Consider the following 18,992-nt stretch of genomic DNA (forward strand, 5'->3'; position numbering starts at 1 on the left):
GGCGAGGGAGCTTCAGTAGTTGTGGCGCGTGGGCTTAGTTGCTTTGCAGCATGCGGGATCTTCTTGGACCAGGGATTGAACCAGTGTCCCCTGCGTTGGCAGGTAGATTCTTAACCACTGCGCCACCAGGGAAGCCCTCCTAACCCATTCTTGATGATGCTTGATGTATGTTATCTCAAGCTGAGTTTCATAACTAGGGAATATAGTGTCTGTGCTGTGCGCACCCGGGTGAGATAGGAAGCAGTTTTATTTATTTATTTTTAATTAAATTACTCCATTTATTTATTTATTTATTGACCACACTGCGTGGCATGCAGGATCTTATTTCTCCGACCAGGGATCGAACCTGCTCCCCTTGCAGTGGAAGTGTGGAGTCTTAACCACTGGACCACCAGGGAAGTCACAGGAAGCAGTTTTAGAGGTTTAGAATTGGCGTTCCCACTGTGATAGCTCTTATCCCACAGGCCAAGGACCCAATGTGGTGGTTACTTCATCTGTCAAGTATATCAATTCCAATTATACATTCAGAGACTGAGAAAATGATCCCTGGGTGTCTTCATAAAAACAGTGGGCCTTCCGGAGCTAGACTTTAGCCAGGACTCAGCTATTACGGGGCTCCTTTAAGCCCCCAACCTAACAAAAAGGGGGTCATGATGATAATTTGGGTATCAAAGTCAATTCAGATCCTGTGTCCAATAGTCTTTAAAATGTCTCATTTCTCTTTTCCAGTGTACAGTCACATGGTTAAATGCCTATATATCCCTTTGGAGAAAGACAGGGGGAATAATTATAAGAAATACTTGTTACGGTGGTTACAGGGTCCTTCTTCACAGGAAGCCGGCCATCTCATCTCCTAGTGGGTTCTGGATCTGAAAATCAGCTCAGGTCTGGGAGCTGAGCAAGAGATGGTGACTTTTTACTAGAATGACTGCCCTCAGCCTCCTGCTCCTCTATCCTTGACTTTGATTGTAGCTGTTAAGAAGCATCCTTTTTCACAGTAGATAATGTATTAAATCATTATGTTGTATACCTCAAACTTTTACAATGTTATATGTCAATTATATCTCAATAAAACTGGAAAAATTTTAAATACAAGTAATTGTTTACTTCCACATTAAAAAAAAAAAAGAAGAAGAAGAAGCATCTTTGCTGGCTGCCCATCTACTTTGCCCCTAGCTGTCATACGCTACTAACCATCTCCCCAGCCTCCTGTGAATCAAGCCCCCTTGGCTGCCCTCCAACCCTCCTGGTAATTGCAGCCTCCTGGTTTCTGCTGGTTAAGTGCCACCATATGACTCATTTACTTCAGGGACCATAATCCCCAGAATGACATTAACAAGCCCAACTCTGTGACTGCCTCACCTACCATCAGCCTTGTCTCAGCAATACTGGTGCTCCCTTCTCCAGCATGTTCCTGCTGGCCTTGGTGAATGCTGGGCCCTCCTGAGGAACATTCTCTGGTAGGTGTCTGGTAGGTGTCTGGCCTCGCATAACTTGTCCATCCCTGCAGATTCACTTTCCTCAGCTTCTTTATTCCCTCCTCTACCCTCTGCCAGGGCAGCTTGGGCATTTATACTTTGGTCAGTGTTGGCTGTCACTTTCCCTGGGCCTCTAAGAATCATCCTAGCAGTGACTTTGTCCCATCTCCTGGGATCCTGGCTAGGATATTGAATCCCGTGCAAAGAGAAAATATCCCTCCAAGACAATAATTTCTTTCTTATCTAATGTTGTGTTCCAGTCCTTTTGGTCAGTTGCTTTTAAAACCTAACACAAGAATTATTTCCCTAGCTCCTGCCACAACATGCTGGCTAATGTCTCCGGATCCTTTGGTGGATATTCTCTGTCCTCCCTTGCCAGGCCCATCACTTCCTCAGCTGGGTTATGCTGGAATGTAATTCTCAGTTATTGGCCTAGTAGCTGGGAGAGGAGTTTGGAGGAATTTCTGAGGGGAGTACCTGTCACTGTCACCTTTCGGGGGAGGGGCCTGTGCAGCATCCTCCAGCATACAGGTAGTGTTAGTTCTTACTAGGGAACCACGGACCAGCTCTGTAAAGTCTGAGAATTCACAGGGCTCTACAGAGCCAACACTCTCAGGGGCACCCGCTCCCGTACCCCCACCTGATGTTTCAGGGTCCAAGATTTTCCCAATCAGGTTGCTGACTTTAGCATAATAGACCTGCCTCTGCTAAAATTTCAAGTTTCTGTAGCTCTGCGACTTTATCTATTAGAGCTTCTGTTTGCTGTGTCCCTTCATCTAACAGCAGGAGATGTGGGCCTCTGTAAATTACTAGGGGCTGTTTGGCTCTCACATCTCATACTTCATCTTCCAATGCTTGTTAACGGCCCTCAGTTTCTCATTATCCTATTGATGGACATTAATATGACTTACAAGTAACCAGCCAACTCCCCTAACTTTGTAGTTCCTTTTACACCTATATTTTCCAAATGCCTGAATTACTGCATTTGTGAGGGCATTCCCCTCTACAAGGACATCTTCCCAGATCACCTCCAGGAAAATCTTCAGCAATTGGACCACCATTGTGGGCCAGGGATTATCCATCCCCCATATAGCACTCAGAATGTTCTCCTTTTGTGTTCACCAGCAGGTCAGTGAGCCAGTTTCAGAATCTCATCTTATTACCTGGTTTTTCCTGACTGCTCCTGGCACAATATGTATTTGTTCATGTGTTCCAAGAAGCAGATGGCAAGAAGGGATTAGGTATGCAAGAGATTTGGTATAGAAAATAACTGCGAATGAAAGTAAGAAGGGAGCTGGAAGGCTGGGAGAGTTGTCAGACCATGATGTACGTCTGACCCCTGTGAAGAAGAAGGAAGGGAGTATAGGTAAGAAGAGTCTTGAACTGCAGTGCAGTTCTAAGAAAGTTTCAGCAAGGCTGATGAAGAGTCATTGAGTCTAAGCCATAAGAATGCCCCTGCTTTAGAATCCCTGCTACACTTAGTGGCTGGGAGGAGCAGATGGGAGTTATAGCATAGATGTGAACTTCACAGCAGTGGTGTTAAAGATGGGGCCAGTGACCTGCAGTACAGAGTTGAAAGGCACATTTGCATGATCACCACACCATAATGCTATACTCCCTTTGCTTGAATGCCTTGAAGAAAGGGAAGAGAAATAGAGTATACTTAGGTTGGGGCATTCCTCTTCTGAGCACATCAACACTTTATTCTTCCCTCTGAAGTTATAATTACACACAATGATGGGAAAAGAACAGGGGCCAAATCACTTGGCTTAGAAATCAATTCAGGAAAAACGTTGACATCTGCCTGTAGTAAGTGAGCTGCCGCAAATGGAGAGAAGCTTTATGGAAAAATATTTCCCAACCTATGGACTGTTAAATGGTAAGTGGCTTGTTCCATCACTTTATTTCCATTCGAAGCTATTTAAAATTGAGTTTCTTACCTCTTCCTGACCAACACTATTATCAGTCTTACCAGAGACTTTCTGGGTCCAGGACTCAGAAGTGGCAGTAAAAATAGCTACGGCAACTACAATAGGGTTGTCTGATCTTGAACTTTTTCTTGAATGTAATAGTTGTACAGTCCCATTGTCTGAGTTATTTATCTTTTAGCCATGTCAAGGGTAGTGACCGTGGCAATCTTCTTCCCTCTTTTAGGTCTGCGCTGAGGCATTGCTGGACTAGCTAATATCAGGTCTCTCTCTCTCTTGCTCTCTCTCTCTCTCTTTTTTTTGGGGGGGAGGGGTTGGTTTTAGTTGAGGTATATATATATATATATTTTTTTTTTCTTCTGGTTGTATCTGGATAATATCTGGTCTCCTCTCAAATGGGACAATTTCTGGACCATTTCTGCTGAGGTGAGCATATTCTGCAAACAGGTCTCATGATCAGTGTTCAAAAGTAAGGTATTACTACCATTTTTTAAAAGATGAACATTATTTATCTCAATAGTTCAAAATAGAGTATGGAGAGAGTAATGTATGGTAGCAGACACTAAGAATAATATCCTCCCCTTCTCTATCTGTCTGCTTTCTCTGGCCTTGCTTTATACCAAAATTAGGCAAAATGATTCAATGTAAGAATTATGATTTTGTAGCATTAATGTCTTCCCAACAAGTGACTTTAAAAAAAAATGCATGTTTACACAACCTCTCATAAATTGTTTATTTTTTCTGGAGAGAATAAGAGGGAAATAAAAGTTAATAAAAAGATTCACCTTCCCATCTTTGTTCTGAGCAGCACAAATTCCCAATTTACTGACCTTGCTATCACTACTCAAATTATGTTGTTGGCACCAGCTACACAAAGTGTTCAAGATAGCCCATCCATAGGAAGCAGACTGGTCAGCTAGGGAAGTATTCTATTTGGGGCAACTTAACATTGAAGAACAGAAGCTAAGAAAGAGTTTAATAAAATAGTCATAAATAGCATTTGCATAGACTGTCAATTTATGAAGTATATTATATATATTATCTCATTAATTCTTATAATCCTGTGAGATAAATATTATGATCACTGCTATTTAGGTAACAGATACTCAATATCAACCATCTACTAAAATAGCACATCTGGTCTCAAACCTAGGTCTTAGACTTCTTACTTCCTTAATCTTTGCGGGTCATTAACACTTTGCCCAACATACATGTGTGTCATCTTTTTTGTTTCTATGGCCCCCACTCACAGGTCAGATCATTGCATTAGATTGTAGTTGAGTTATATTAACCATCTAGGGCAATGAAGTCTTAGAATTTAACACAGTTGACTGTTATCTTCATTTCCTAATACCTTCCACACTACATACAACCCACCTGCATTCCATTATTGCCTTCCGCTACTTTGCAGAACTCCTTACACACTACATTCTACTTAAGGCTAGATATTTTCTTACAGAGGAACATACTTAAATGCATTCTTCTTGCAAGGAACATAACTATCCCTAACACATTACAACACAATACCAAATATCATTTTTCTAGAGTTAGTCTCTCCTGTTGCACCTGCAACAAGCTGCTTTTCCCATTACTCATTGACCCAGAAAACTCATCAAAATCCCTATAGGATTTTTGCTGCAAAAGGTGACATGCTGATTCTAAATTTACATATAAAGAACTCCTCAAACTCAATAATAAGAAAACAATCCCCCCAACCCCGCTGCCAAAATAAAGAACAAAATACTTTAACAGCCATTCCATCAGGAAGCTATATGGAGGGTAAATTAATACCACAATTAAGATACCACTATACACCTATTAGAATAGCTAAAATTAAAGTCTGATCATATCAAGTGTTGATGAGGATATCATACATTTCTGGTGAGAATGCAATATGTCACCACCATTTTGGAAAACTGTGTGAGAGTTTCTTGTAAAGCTAAACATACTTAATATATGACTCAGCAATCTCCCTCTTAGATATTTACCCCCAAATGAGCGAAACTTGAATGTTCACACAAAAAACTGTATATATGACGGTTTATAGAGGGCTTATTTATAATCACCAAAACCTAGAAATAACCAAATATCCTTCAACTGGTGAATGGTGTAGGAGCAGAAAACTCTTCTTTTCTAGGTAGTTTGGCTGGTCTAATAATTAAATTGACATGGGACAAATTAACAGGAGAAAATCAAATTTTGTATGTGTGGGAGCCCCATAAAAATATGTGGACTCCCTGGCAGTCAGGTAACTGAGGCGTATATACCATCCCAAGCTAAAGAGAAGGCGTAGGGGTCTGGGGCTTCAAAGGGGAGGAAGACAATTCTCAGGAAGATGAGAAGAGCAAATGTTTGGTAAACAAATGTTTGCTCTGCCATGTAGATAAGTCTTTTTTTTTTTTTTTTTTTGACCATGTCATGCGTCATGCGGGATCTTAGTTCCCTGACCAGGGATCAAACCTGTGCCCCCTGTATTGAGAGCGTGGAGTCTTAACCATTGGACTGCTGGGGAAGTCCTGTTAATAAGTCTTTCTTATATAAAATATTATCTCTAGTAATAGCTTTCTTCCTAGTATAGGTCCTCTATCTAAATTCTTTGAGGCAGTTAAGTGGAAGGTAAAAAGCTCTCTCTGAATCTGCTGGTGCCTGCTTGTCTTCAGCTCAAAATAATCCATATGCCAAAGCCACATTCTGGGGTGGCATATTCTTCTCCCCCTCAATGGATAAACAAACATGGAATACTACTGTTCATCAATAAAGAGGAACAAACTGGTGATACATTCAAAAATATGAGTCAACCTCAAATGCCTTATACTAAATTAAAGAACCCAGACTCATTCCATTTATAAGACATCCTGGAAAAGACGAAACTATAGGAACAGAAAACAGATCTTTGGTTTTCAGGAGTTGAGGAGGGGAAAGGAGTTAACTACAAAGAGGCAAGAAGGAATTTTCTGGAGCGATGGAAGTTCTAGCTCTTGTGATGGTAGTTACACGGCTGCATACGTTTATCAAAACTCAAAGGATTATACATTAAAATGGGTGAATTTCACTGTATGTAATTAAACCTATATGTTCAATAAACCTGACTAAGGCTAGAGAGATTAATTAAATTCCCAAAGCTACACAGCTTTGAAATGGCTAATAAGTGCTTGGTAATTACATATCAGCTCAGTGCAGAAAAGAAAGATAGAGACAAAACATAGTAGAAATTACAGCAGTTACTCTTGGCTGAGTGCCTATCACTTTCCTAACATAATTGTTTTACATACATTATTTTTTTCAACCTAGCAACCTCGCAGGTGTGAGTTGTTACCTTCATTTTAAAAATCAAGTGAACTGAGCTTTCAGGAGAGAAACTTGTAAACATATCTAGCTGCCCCCAAAGCTTGGGCTCTTGTGTTTCTTAACAGGAAGAAATAAGTGGTGACTTCCAATCCAGTATGGATAAAAAAAGGTAGTAGTTTTAGTAGTTTTAAGAATTGAAATATAGAGACTTCCCTGGTGGTCCAGTGGTTAAGACTGTGCTTCCACTGCAGGGGGCATGGGTTTAATCGCTGGTCTGGGAACTAAGATCCCACATGCTGCTCTGTGCGGCCAAAAAAAAAAAAAAAAAAAGGAATATATCAAATAAAGTTATCAGAGAAGAATTAATCAGGGCTTTTGAGGAACAGCAAAACGAATCAAGTTCTGACCTTCATTTTCCAGTGTTAGCGCTACAGGAGTTCTGAGTTACTGAGGAAATCTTGTCCAGTCTCTGTGAACTTCTTCTATAACCCTTCTCGGTGTTATAAATCTCCCTAATGTATTGGGGCACTCCTCTTTGTCATCCATCATGAGAATAAACAGGACCTCCTCAAACTCTACTCTGAGGCCTCTGTATACAAATCCTAAGAGTAGAGTCATGTGACAGATGCAATTTCCTCTTTGATCTTCAAACTAAACCTTTTTTCCTGTGAGGTAAAATTTACAGTAAAATACACAGATTTTTTTTTAAGATTTTTTTTTTATGTGGACCATTTTTTAAAGTCTTTATTGAATTTGTTACAATACTGCTTCTGTTTTATGTTTTGATTTTTGGCCATCAGGCATGTGGGATCTTAGCTCCCTGACCAGGGGTCAAACCCACACCCCCTGCATTGGAAGGCAAACTCTTAACCACTGGATCTGCTAGGGAAGTCCCTAAATACACAGATCTTAAGTGTACAGTTTGATAAGTTTTGAAAAATGGTAGGCAACTCCCTAGTCGAGACAGAAAATATTTCCATCACCACAGAATTTTCTCTTTGCCCCAGGAGATTCTGGCCACTCCTACCCCATGGGTTAGTTGGATAAAGAAGTGGCATCTTATTTACTTTGGGTAGGTGGACTGTCCCTCTTCTTACTCATCTTGATTCCCAAATGGTTTTTAATATAAAAGATGATGAAGAGAACACAACGTTGTTAATCAACTTTACTCCAATAGAAAATAAATTTTTTAAAAAAATGATGAAGAGACTAAAAAATTGAACAATGGAAGTGGTAATTTGTTGATAGACATCAGTTTTAGAATCGCTTTTTCCTTACTTTCTATTATCCTCCCTCCAGTATCCCGTCCCATTACAGCTTACCTCCATCTGCACCAGTCTAAGCTGCCAACATCTCTTGCTAGAAATAAATAACTCCTAACTGGTCTCCTCTAATTCACACCCTCTTCCTCTGGTCCTTGCTCCACACTAGAGGCAAATCATCTTTGCAAAATGCAAATCTAACATTTCAGCCCAGCCCCTTGAACTCCCAGTGCTTTCCTCTATTTTTTAAGATAAAGGCAAAACAAAGGATTTCTCTTGTCTGGGCTTCCATTCCTTTCCAGTCTCATCCATTATCTATGTTCCCTGGTTCTGAACTCCCAACACACTGGCCTTTTGTTTTCTTGTTTCCCACCTCGGGAGCCTCACAACCCTTCCTACTGGCTGGAATGTCCTTTCTTCTCCTTTTTTAATTCTTATTTGCCATTCAATCTGATGTCAGCTCAAAACTCTTTCTCAGAGAAATCTGTCCCTTTACGTAGTGGACTCAGAAATGAAAAGTAACATCTTTTGGAGCGATTTACATCCTTCAGGCCATTCCAATTTAGGTTTTCCTGGCCAGGAACAAAAGATGACTCAAGTTAATTCTTCTAAAGAGAAGTGTCTTCTGGACCCATTTACTTCATCTTTTGTCATCTGATGTCTACCCCTTAGTACTGGAAGTTCTTTTTCCTCTTCTCATCTTTCAAAAAATACAATTTCAGCTATATCCTTCAGGTAAGGCTGATTGAAATACTGGGTGATTACTGCCGTTCTTAACACTTCAGCCCTTCATATTCTAAAACAGGAGGGTGGCTCATGGGGGGAACACAAATCCTGCTAAACAGTTTTAAAAGAATTTACTAGAGACCTTCCAAAATTGTATTTTGGAGGAAATTAAACTATGAGATTTATGGCGGAACTAGAAAACAGAATACTGCGTGTTACAACAGAAAAGTTTTTTCTTTCCAAAAGGTAACTCAAAGCAATTTATTTTCCCAGAGAATATAGATAGACAGGACAGAGGTCTATTTTTTAATATTGGTTTCTAAGAAACTTGTAATCCATCTCCTTCTATAATTCACTTCAAACCTTCTCATTCATCATCCATTGAATAAACATTTATTGAGTACCAACTATGTGTCAGGCTGTTCTAGGAGGTTGTGATATCTAAGTGCACAAAACCGACAGAAATCCTTTTTTTTTTTTTAATTAATTAATTTTTATTTTTGGCTGTGTTGGGTCTTCGTTGCTGCGCGCAGGCTTTTTCTGGTTGTGGTGAGCGGGGGCTACTCTTCGTTGCGGTGCGCGGGCTTCTCATTGTGGTGGCTTCTCTTGTTGCGGAGCACGGGCTCTAGGCACACGGACTTCAGTAGTTGTGGCACGTGGGCTCACTAGTTATGGCTCACGGGCTGTAGAGCGCAGGCTCAGTAGTTGTGGCGCATGGGCTTAGTGGCTCCGAGGCATGTGGGATCTTCCCGGACCAGGGCTTGAACCCGTGTCCCCAGCACTGGCAGGCAGATTCTTATCCACTGCACCACCAGGGAAGTCCCCCAGAAATCCTTTTGTATTGTTAGGGGAAGACAAACAATAAATTACAAATTAACATGTTAGAGGAGACAAGTGTTATGGAAAAATAGAAATCGGGACCCAGGGTGCTTATAGGGCTGGAGAAACAGCTTGTGATTTTAAATAGTGGGTCAGAGTATGCCTTTTTGACAAAGTGGCATTTGAAGAAAGAACTAAAAGAAAGTTTACCATATTGACATGTGGGGAAAACAGCATTCCAGCCAGTGACAAGGCCCTGAGGTAAGAGCGTGTGAGGCATGGTCAAGGAACAGCAAAGGCAGGGTGCTGGAGATGAGGCAGGAGATGAAGGGGCACGGGGTAGAATTCACTTTAGTTAAGGTCTTGGAGGTCATTACAAGGACTTTGGTTTTCCCTCTGAATGGGATCCATGGGAAGGTTTTCAGCAGTGTCATGATCTGACATATTTCAAAAGGATCATTTCACATACATAATTGAGAATTTTGTTTTAAAATAAAAACTTTAATTTCAAAATTTTCTAGTTGCCTTTTTACTAGAGGCACTATAATTTATCATTCAATGTAGGACACTTAAAAAAATTATATATAATTTACATATAAGTAAAATACAGACATCTTAAGTGCATAGCTCTGTGAATATTTACATACGGGTGCATCTAAATAACTGCCACCCAAAACAAGGTAAGCTCACTTAATTATGCGGAGTCAAGAGGCATAATCAGGACTGATTGCTTCCTTGTGAACAGATTCTTTGGGGCAAGAATATTATCAGTGATATATTGTATCACATCAGGAAACACATTGCTACTCTTACCATTCCTGGCGATGATAAGTTTGAATACTTGGTTAAGGTGTACATAACCAAATTTGAACTTTTGCCTATAAGCCCCATCTTTCCCAATGTAGAAATTTACTTGAGGCACTTTCAAGTAAATTAATTCCATTCATCGAATTAGCATTTTTAAAATGTCCCCATCTCCTTTCTCGTCTGCTCCCTTAGGGCTGGGAATCTTTGGAGAGATAGCCACTTCCACTTTTGGCAGTTCACAGGCTTTTTTTCATGCAACCCTGTAAGCAGGAAGCATGGAGAGGGCAGAGCGGCCCAGAGTTCAGCTGTCAAATAGCACCGTGGAGTTGATTTGTAGTCACTTCTCTATCATTAATTATAATCATAGCTGTACCCTTTTTACTGGTATTGTGATCTCATTGCAGGCTTTTCATTAATACTTTATTCCTAAAAAGCAAATGAAATGTTTTAGAATCAAGACGAAATATCAAATTGCATTCTTGAAAATAACCAAGAAACCCACTCCTGGAATGCCAATAAAATTGCCCTTGGGACTTCCCTGGTGGTCCAGTGGTTAGGACTCAGTTCTTTCACTGCCATAGCCCCAGGTTCAATCCCTGGTCAGGGAACTAAGATCCCGTAGCTTGAGCTCCCCGCCACCCCGCCCCACTTGAGGCTTCTATCCTCTGCCAGCTGTCCTAGATGTCTGGTGTTCAGTCATCATGACGCCAAAAGTGGGTCCCCAACAGGCCAACAGAGAGCTCGGGATGAAGCCCAGGATGACTCCTGGACAACTGGACAATTACAGGGTGAGGAGATGGATCCCTGGGAGCCAAGTCAGGGCTGCTCCAAGACCCTCTATTCAGAGGGATGGGCTTCTTTCCATCCTCCTCCTCTGCAGGCCCCTCTCCCAAGCTAAGCCTGGAAACACACTCGGCCCAATTTAACAGAAAACACATGGCAATCCCCTCCAATCATCCTACTGCCCCCCTTCTCCATTTGTATCTTTCAGAAAATACCTCCAACTGTAGCCTCTATTTCTCTCCTCCTCTTATTCAACCACCCCCAAATTATCTATATTCTTTATTGCTTTGAATCCCTTATCTTTTCCAATCAAGTATGTTATCTCTACCTTCTTTATAAGACCATTTCCCCATGCAAATTCTCCCCACTGACTTCATATTTCAGGTTTTCTCCTTGTTTCTTTTGTCTCCTTTAGCATGCCCCTAAAACACTGCTGTTCCTTGAAGCTCTGTCCTCGACCCAATGCAACTCTTATCCTTATCAGTGTTCAAGTAATTACAGAAAAACCATCTAGAAGCCAGGTTTTTCTTACTTCCTCCTTTCCATCTAGACAATTCTTTCCTTAAATTAAGAAACCTCTTCTTTGATACCAGTCATCACATGGTGATACAGTTGTTTACGTACCAGTCATCCCCCTTAGACTGTAGGCCACTTCAAAGAAGGGTTTTTTTGCTAGTCATTATTTCTGTGTAGTGCATATACCGGGAATATAGTAATCATACAATTGGTTACTGCTCCAAAATTATGGGTCTCCAGGTACAAGCATTATGCCTTGACATAAAAATGCCCTTTCTCCTAGGAATACACTTACTCAAGTAAAACTTTTTTGTGAAAATCTTTATTGACAACTTGTGCTTGAAATACAGGGCTAATTAAGATGAATATGTATCTCCTCTTTCCCCCAACTAAAACCCAGATGCCCACTTTTAGTGTGTAGAAGGGTACCAGGTGGTTACCTGTGCACACACTCAGGGCACAGCATGTTGTCCTCCAGGTGTGGGGGAGGAAGATTGCCCGCAGGCGGCAAGAAGAGCGCAGACACCCTCCTTCGTTTTTCAGGCACCCAAGCCTGTCCGGCATGAAATTGTAAATGAACCCAGCCCTCTGTGTTAGCAGGGAGACCTCTCCCGTGAACCACACACCACCAGACCCCTGGGGAAGGAAAGAGAGGTTCAGTACGAGCATAGCAAGACCAAAGTCTAAACTTTGAGTTTGCATCATGGCCTTTGATGCTACTGTCTTCCTCAAGTGCCAGCTCCCAGATATGAACCCTGAAACCTAACTTACTCTACCCTGTTCCCCTTTAGAAAATAATGCAAAAACAGTTCCTGTTAAATATTTTAAAAGAAACAAAAAATACATTTGGATGCCTAGAGGCAAGTGGGTAGATGACAGTGTGGCTGGGAGGGTGGCAAAGCTTTACCTTGCCCGTCTTAGGTTTTCACCTGGGACTCTAACAAAAAGACTAACAAGGGAGAAACAGCTGATGAATTCATGCAGTGCACATAGTGCAGGAAAAACGCAAAAACTAGCTCAGAGTGGCAGCTTAGAATTCCATCTTATGTAACATCTTTGACAAAGAACAATACATTTGCAAAGAAATGACAGGACAAAGGGAAGCAGTTTTAGGCTCCCAAGGGTGGCAAACAGTGGGAAGGTAAATATACGGGAGGAAACTAATGGATGAGGTTTCTTTGCTGGTTGCTCTGGTGCCCACTCTCAGTGGATAAGTCTGTCTCCAGCAAAAGGAGAATAGATAATCCTGCCTTAGGCCGAAAAGGGAGAGCTTTTTGGGTTTGCTGCTTTTTGATTGCCTTCAGCTCAAGATTTTTATGGCAGAGAGGCATATTTTGGGGTGATGTTCTGGTTTCCTTCAATAGAAAGACTAAACCAGAGTGGTCTGGGAAGGCCCTCATAAAATAAGTTCAGGGACTTCCCTGGTAGCGCAGTGGTTAAGAATCCACCTGCCAATGCAGGGGACACGGGTTCGAGCCCTGGTCCAGGAAGATCCCACATGCCGCAGAGCAACTAAGCCCCGGAGCCACAACTACGGAGCCTGTGCTCTAGAGCCCGCGAGCCACAACTACTGAGCCCACGCCTAGAGCCCGTGCTCCACAACAAGAGAAGCCACCGCAATGAGAAGCCCGTGCACTGCAATGAAGAGTAGCCCCTGCTTGCCGCAACCAGAGAAAGCCCCCGCACAGAAACAAAGACTCAATGCAGCCAAAAATAAATAAATTAAATAAATTAAAAAAAATAAATAAGTAAGTTCAGAGGTCTCAACTCTTTTTTTCTTTTTTAGTGACATCAGTGGTTTAATGGATGGGGGATCTTACATGTCTGAAGCAAGATCCTGGAGCAACACCCCACTATGTGCAACAGACAGTGGGCAGGGCCTGGCCCCAGGCTTTGCTCCCAAGGGAGGGGGAGGTTACCAGTTATAGGGGGACAGGGGTCTCAACAGGCATTGTAATGTGCTAACCAGTTCATGGTCTTCCTTAATTTTATCTCCTGTAACTCTCACAATAACATCATGAGGTAGGTATTATTATTAACCTACATTACCACGAGCAAACTGGGAACTGGATTAAATAACAGTTAATGCCACTCACTTGACAGATGCTAGACGATCCAGGGCTTTAGCTCAGGCAGTTGATTTCAGAGACTGCTTTTACTTTTAATTCTTTAAAGGAGGCGAAGAGAAATGAAGCCAGATTTCTATCCCCTTCTGATGACCTCATTAATTTAGCTCACTGGTTCTCAAAGTGTGGTCCCCAGATTAGCCGTGCCTGGGAGATTGTCAGAAATGTAAATTCCTAGGGCCTACCCAGACCTGAACCAGAAAAATGTGTGGATGGGGCCCAGGAATCACCAGGTCTTCGGATGATTTTGATAATACCCTGAAGTTAATCGGCTGTTAATAGCAATTAAACTTATTTTCCCACCTGAACCAGAAGCAGTTCTGACTAAAGAGCTTACCGCAGGTCTCTTGTGATTGCACTGACTCCATCTTCACGGCCCCGGCTGTCATTCTGCTCCAAGAGGCAAACACAGTTCCCGGGTCAGAGGCAGAAGTTGATACAACTTCCTGAAGAGTAGAAGCTCCTTCAAGGGCAGGTGCTCCCGCCTCAGGAGGAGCAGCCACTTCAGAAGACATCTGTTCATCAGAACCTTCCAGAGGTCGTTCCCCCTTGTCCATCTTTGATTTTCTTCTCGCTAGTGATAGGATCCTGGCCTCCTCGGCTGTGGCAGGAATGTTCTACGTAGAGGGTTTAAAAGATTAAAGACAATTCTTCTACTCACCTTGTGACGCTAAAATAGGTGATTAGGATGAGAATAACTAAACCTTCGACTTGGCCAAATTCCCTACAAATTACTCACTTTTTGATGAGGGTAGGCATGTTCACAGAGTCGTTTATATCCGTCTAGTTTCTAAGACAAGAGAAAAATGAGTTAATAATCAAACTGAGGCTTGTAGTCTTCCTCCCAAGAGCATCCACTCCTACCCTGGACACTCACCGGGCCTTTGGTGCTCAGTTTTAACTGCTGGCACCAAGCGCGCACAACATCCCTGTGAATCAGATTGACAGGCGGCAGTATAGAAGGTAAAGGAGGAATTGGTATCGTCTTCTTCTGAGGTTTCACACTGTCACAACATTGTGGCATTTTTCGTGGACAGCAAGCTGAAGGAGAATGAGATAAAATTAGCAATAATTAACTTTTGGGGCTTCCCTGGTGGCGCAGTGGTTGAGAATCTGCCTGCTAGTTCAGGGGACACGGGTTCGAGCCTTGGTCTGGAAGGGTCCCACATGCCGTGGAGCAACTGGGCCCGTGAGCCACAGCTACTGAGCCTGCGCGTCTGGAGCCTGTGCTCCGCAACAAGAGAGGCCGCGATAGTGAGAGGCCCGCGCACCGCGATGAAGAGTGGCCCCCGTTTGCCGCAACTAGAGAAAGCCCTCGCACAGAAACGAAGACCCAACACAGCCAAAAAATAAATTGATAAAAAAATAAAATAAAAAAAAATAATTAACTTTTGTGTAGCCTTCTAAAATGTCAAAAGTACAATCACTTTTAGTTCTTATAGTCTAATCCCCACTGTAAAATTAAATGACTTGCCAAAGACCACGTAACCTTCAAGGGATAGAACCTCAAAACTAAAACTGACAATATTTCTGAATCCCTCCGTATTTTTACTTCCTAAAACTCCCTACTACTCATGCACACTTTTTTTTGTGGGAGCTCTAAACCACAGACTCTGAGGAGGTTGACCTAGAGATTGCACTTCCGATGCAGGGAATGATAGAAGTTTTAGACCTGAGGTCATAACTACTAGGCGATGCCTTGCCCTCTCACCACAAAACAAAATAAGCCACCCAGAAATGCTACACAATGACTAATACCCATAATTCTGGCAGCCCACCCCACTAGGGCAGCACTCTTGTCTCCTGCTGCACCTCACGCGCTCTCACCATTCAGGAAAGACTGACGCTAACAGTCACTAGGTTTTACTGAGAGTCCATTACTGTCAGATGAAGTGTAGGCTGTTTACCTAATTATTCTGTGTAAATTACAACTGACCCTCCACCCTGACCTCAATCCAACTCAGCAAGGTAGCTACTTTCCTCATATTTTTAAGACAGGAAGTAGAGTTTCAAGGATGGGATTTTGAATTTATAGCTCTCTGTCCCCAGATCATTGCACATTAAGATCCTTAACTCCCAGAAGCTAGAGTAGGCAAAATAATAATCAGAACCAGGAGGTGAGATTTAAACTAGGCTTTGAAGGAAGTGTAGGATTTGCAGAATACAGGACTGAAATTTCTTCCCTACTTTTTCAGAAAAATCCCTCAGTCTTCTCAGACCCAGGGAAATAGGATTTGAGGAACTGTAGATCTCTTACCTCTGTTATTTTTTATAGATCTTTTTCTTTTGGTCCCCGTTGCCGAGTTTTCTAGTATATCTGGTTTACCAGAAGCCCCCTGTCCCTCTTCGGCATCTACTGATGTACGTTTGAATTTGCAACTCATATATTCTTCCTCTGTCTTCTTTGTGGAGTTGCACTGGGGATAGAGGAACCAGAAAGTCACTCCTCTGGGCGTCCAACCCACCACATACACTATCTGACTTATGACACCTCACATCCAAGGTACCAAGATAATCATTGAACTCCACTGGCAACATGGATTCTCTTCTGGGTATCATCTTAATACTCAGGTTTATTTATAAGAAAGGGAAGCAGTGATAGAGAAGTGGAAGGCCAATCTGAAAGTATGAGAAAAGGGGAATTCCCTGGCGGTCCAGTGGTTAGGACTCAGCACTTTCACTGCAAGGGCCAGGGTTCAATCCCTGGTTGGGGAATTAAGATCCCACAAGCCTCGGCGGCAAGGTCCAAAAAAAAATGTACGAGAAAAGACAAAATATACATATATATATATAAACAAAAGTCATAGAAGAAACTAGCCTCTGCTTTGGTGAAAGCCCTTACATCACCCACAATATCCATTATCCCTCACCTGGAAGGTTTTTTTTCCCCCCTTTCCTCATTCCCCCTCCCCTCCCATTTACCTCTTCCAGATAAACCTTTCCGATACTATTGCCCCAAGCTACTGCCACAGAACTACTTTCCTTTCCAACCTAGTTACTTTGCCTGAAAGGATATCACTCAGCTCCACACACACCACCTTCCCTTATATTCATAGTCTTAAACCCTTAATCCTCTTTCAGAATCTCACTTCAAGTGTTAGTTCAACTGGTAACCTTTTCTCCACTTTATAGACCAATACAAATCTACTGCACATTGCCACATTCCTACCACTTGTCAGTTGCAGTTTTACATTTGCTTGTGTGATTTGATCCACTCCTCTTACTCCATTTGATTATAAACTCCCCAAGGGTAGAATTCCTTTCCCTCTGATTGTAGGCACTCAATAAATATTGGTTAATTCAAGAGAAACAAGAGAACAGTGAGAATAAAGCTGTTTGATACAAAGAAACAACATTTTTTGAGCCTATAGTTTCCATCAGGTATTGTTCCACAGGACAGACTCCATATTTTCCTTCTTTTAATCCCCACAGCAATCCGGCAACAATCTATTATTTTGTTTTTCAGATGCAGAAGCTGAGGCTCAGAGGTTGCATAACTAAGGGCACACAGGTAGGCACTTGAGATAGAAATTAAACCCCAAGTCAATATTAAATCCCAGATTTGCTCCCAAATCTAATTCCTATCACCTCCAAGAAGGGAGTACGAATTACATTTTTACATCTCTATAGCAGGTTTACATTCATATTCAAATCTCACATTGGCACAACACTTACACAAAGTGGTCACTTTGTACCTCACTCACTTTGGGGCCTCCCAAAAGTCTTAGTTAAAATTGGGAGGGCAAGAAATGACCTAGCTCTAGGAAAGAGGCCCGGAGAGCGGTCAGGTTGCACTGGCAGAGGGGTTCAATTTTTCTCAACAAAGCCCCACAGCCTGTCTGACTTCAGTTGCTGTCCGCAGTGCGCCCCAATACGTCTGGTTTCCCATTGTTCCTTGGCCCTAACGACCCTAAGAAAAGATGAATCCAGATGCAGCAATTTTGGTCTCGAATCTGTGTCTGTAAAAGGGTAATTAAAGGATCTGGTCCAGTATACCAGGGAGCAATCATATCCAGGAACTTGATTTTTTTTTTCAACAAGTGAAGGGAAGGAAATTCTAAGGGACCTTCTTCTCTCCTCAAAAGAGGGAGTAAGCGTGCCCAAGAGAAAGAGAAACACGAAGATTGACAAAGACAGACAAAAGCAAACCCATGCAGATTGTACTTACCTCCTTGTTCTTTGCACTCTCCATGCTCAGAAATCTCAAGCTTGATAGAACGAAGACTCTCCTTACTTCTGAAATGGCCCCCGGCCCAAGATTGCTCTTTTAAAGGCTCCTCCTCCTTCCGGCACCCGTAAGCACTTTTCCTTTTCTCCTCCCCTTTGTTCCTTCCCCCACAACCTGTGAAAGCTAAGCTTGCACACTTTCTTATTCATAAGTGACTATCGTATGAATGAATACATAATAACATTCCGGGCCCTTTCCTGTGAGTTTTTTAACATTATTACGGAGGGTGTGGTTCCGGAGACATTGGGAAGTTGAAAATTCCTTCAGAAAAATTCCAAGGGAAAAAGAAAAGTTGCTAGAGACTTCTGAACGGGATGTGTGACAGGATTTAATGATGAAACTTGTGGAAACAACAGAATTCTGGGCCAAACCAGTGGCTTGAAGAAAGCAAAACTGTTTTCTTGTACCATATACGTTTCATTTCTTAAGCAAGTTACTCAACTTATTAAAACTTCAGTTTTCCATCAGTACTAATAATAACTAGAACCTTCCCATCTGCCAACAACTAACAATAATAGTTTTAAAAGTCCATTGAGGGACTTCCCTGGTGGCTCAGTGGTTGAGAATCTACCTGCCAATGTAGCGGACACGGGTTTGAGCCCTAGTTTGGGAAGACGCCACATGCCGCGGAACAACTAAGCCCGTGCACCACAACTACTGAGCCCGCGCACCACAACTACTGAAGCCCACGTGCCTAGAGCCCTAGCTCCACAACAAGAGAAGCCACCACAGTGAGAAGCCTGCGCACCGCAAAGAAGCCTAGCTCCCGCTCACTGCAACTAGAGAAAGCCCGTGCACAGCAATGAAGACCCAACGCAGCCAAAAATAAAATAAAAATATTTTAAAAAGTCCATTGAGTATTTGTTTTGTACTAATTCTGGGTTTAAAGGTTCACAGCCATTATTATTATTATCATTATTAATTTTTTTTCTTGGCCACGCCACACGGCTTGCGAGATCTTAGTTCCCCGACCAGGGATCAAACCCATGCCCCCTGCAGTGGAAGCATGGAGTCTTAACCACTGGACCACC

General features: G+C 42.2%; 1 protein-coding gene across 1 annotated transcript; it reads right to left on the reverse strand.

Moving 5' to 3' along the window:
- Positions 1-10,703: 10,703 nt before the first annotated feature.
- Positions 10,704-17,936, reverse strand: DPPA4 (developmental pluripotency associated 4). The gene is made up of 7 exons (XM_061193057.1): positions 17,902-17,936; positions 15,991-16,150; positions 14,611-14,774; positions 14,473-14,523; positions 14,071-14,350; positions 12,048-12,243; positions 10,704-10,734 (listed from the first exon to the last, which is right to left on the reverse strand). Exons 1-7 carry the CDS (start codon positions 17,923-17,925, stop codon positions 10,704-10,706), a joined length of 906 nt encoding a protein of 301 aa, XP_061049040.1. The 5' UTR covers positions 17,926-17,936.
- Positions 17,937-18,992: the final 1,056 nt, after the last annotated feature.

Source organism: Eubalaena glacialis, chromosome 6 (assembly GCF_028564815.1).
Source record: "Eubalaena glacialis isolate mEubGla1 chromosome 6, mEubGla1.1.hap2.+ XY, whole genome shotgun sequence".
NCBI lineage: Eukaryota > Metazoa > Chordata > Mammalia > Artiodactyla > Balaenidae > Eubalaena > Eubalaena glacialis.

Coding starts and splice junctions, on each gene's coding strand:
- DPPA4 (XM_061193057.1), bottom strand. CDS start 17,925: ATGGAGAGTGCAAAGAACAAGGAG. Junction 12,244..14,070: donor GCAATCACAAGAGACCTGCG/GTAAGCTCTTTA, acceptor TTCCTTCCCCAG/GGGTCTGGTGGTGTGTGGTT. Junction 10,735..12,047: donor TGCCCTGAGTGTGTGCACAG/GTAACCACCTGG, acceptor TTTGCTTTTTAG/GAATAAAGTATTAATGAAAA.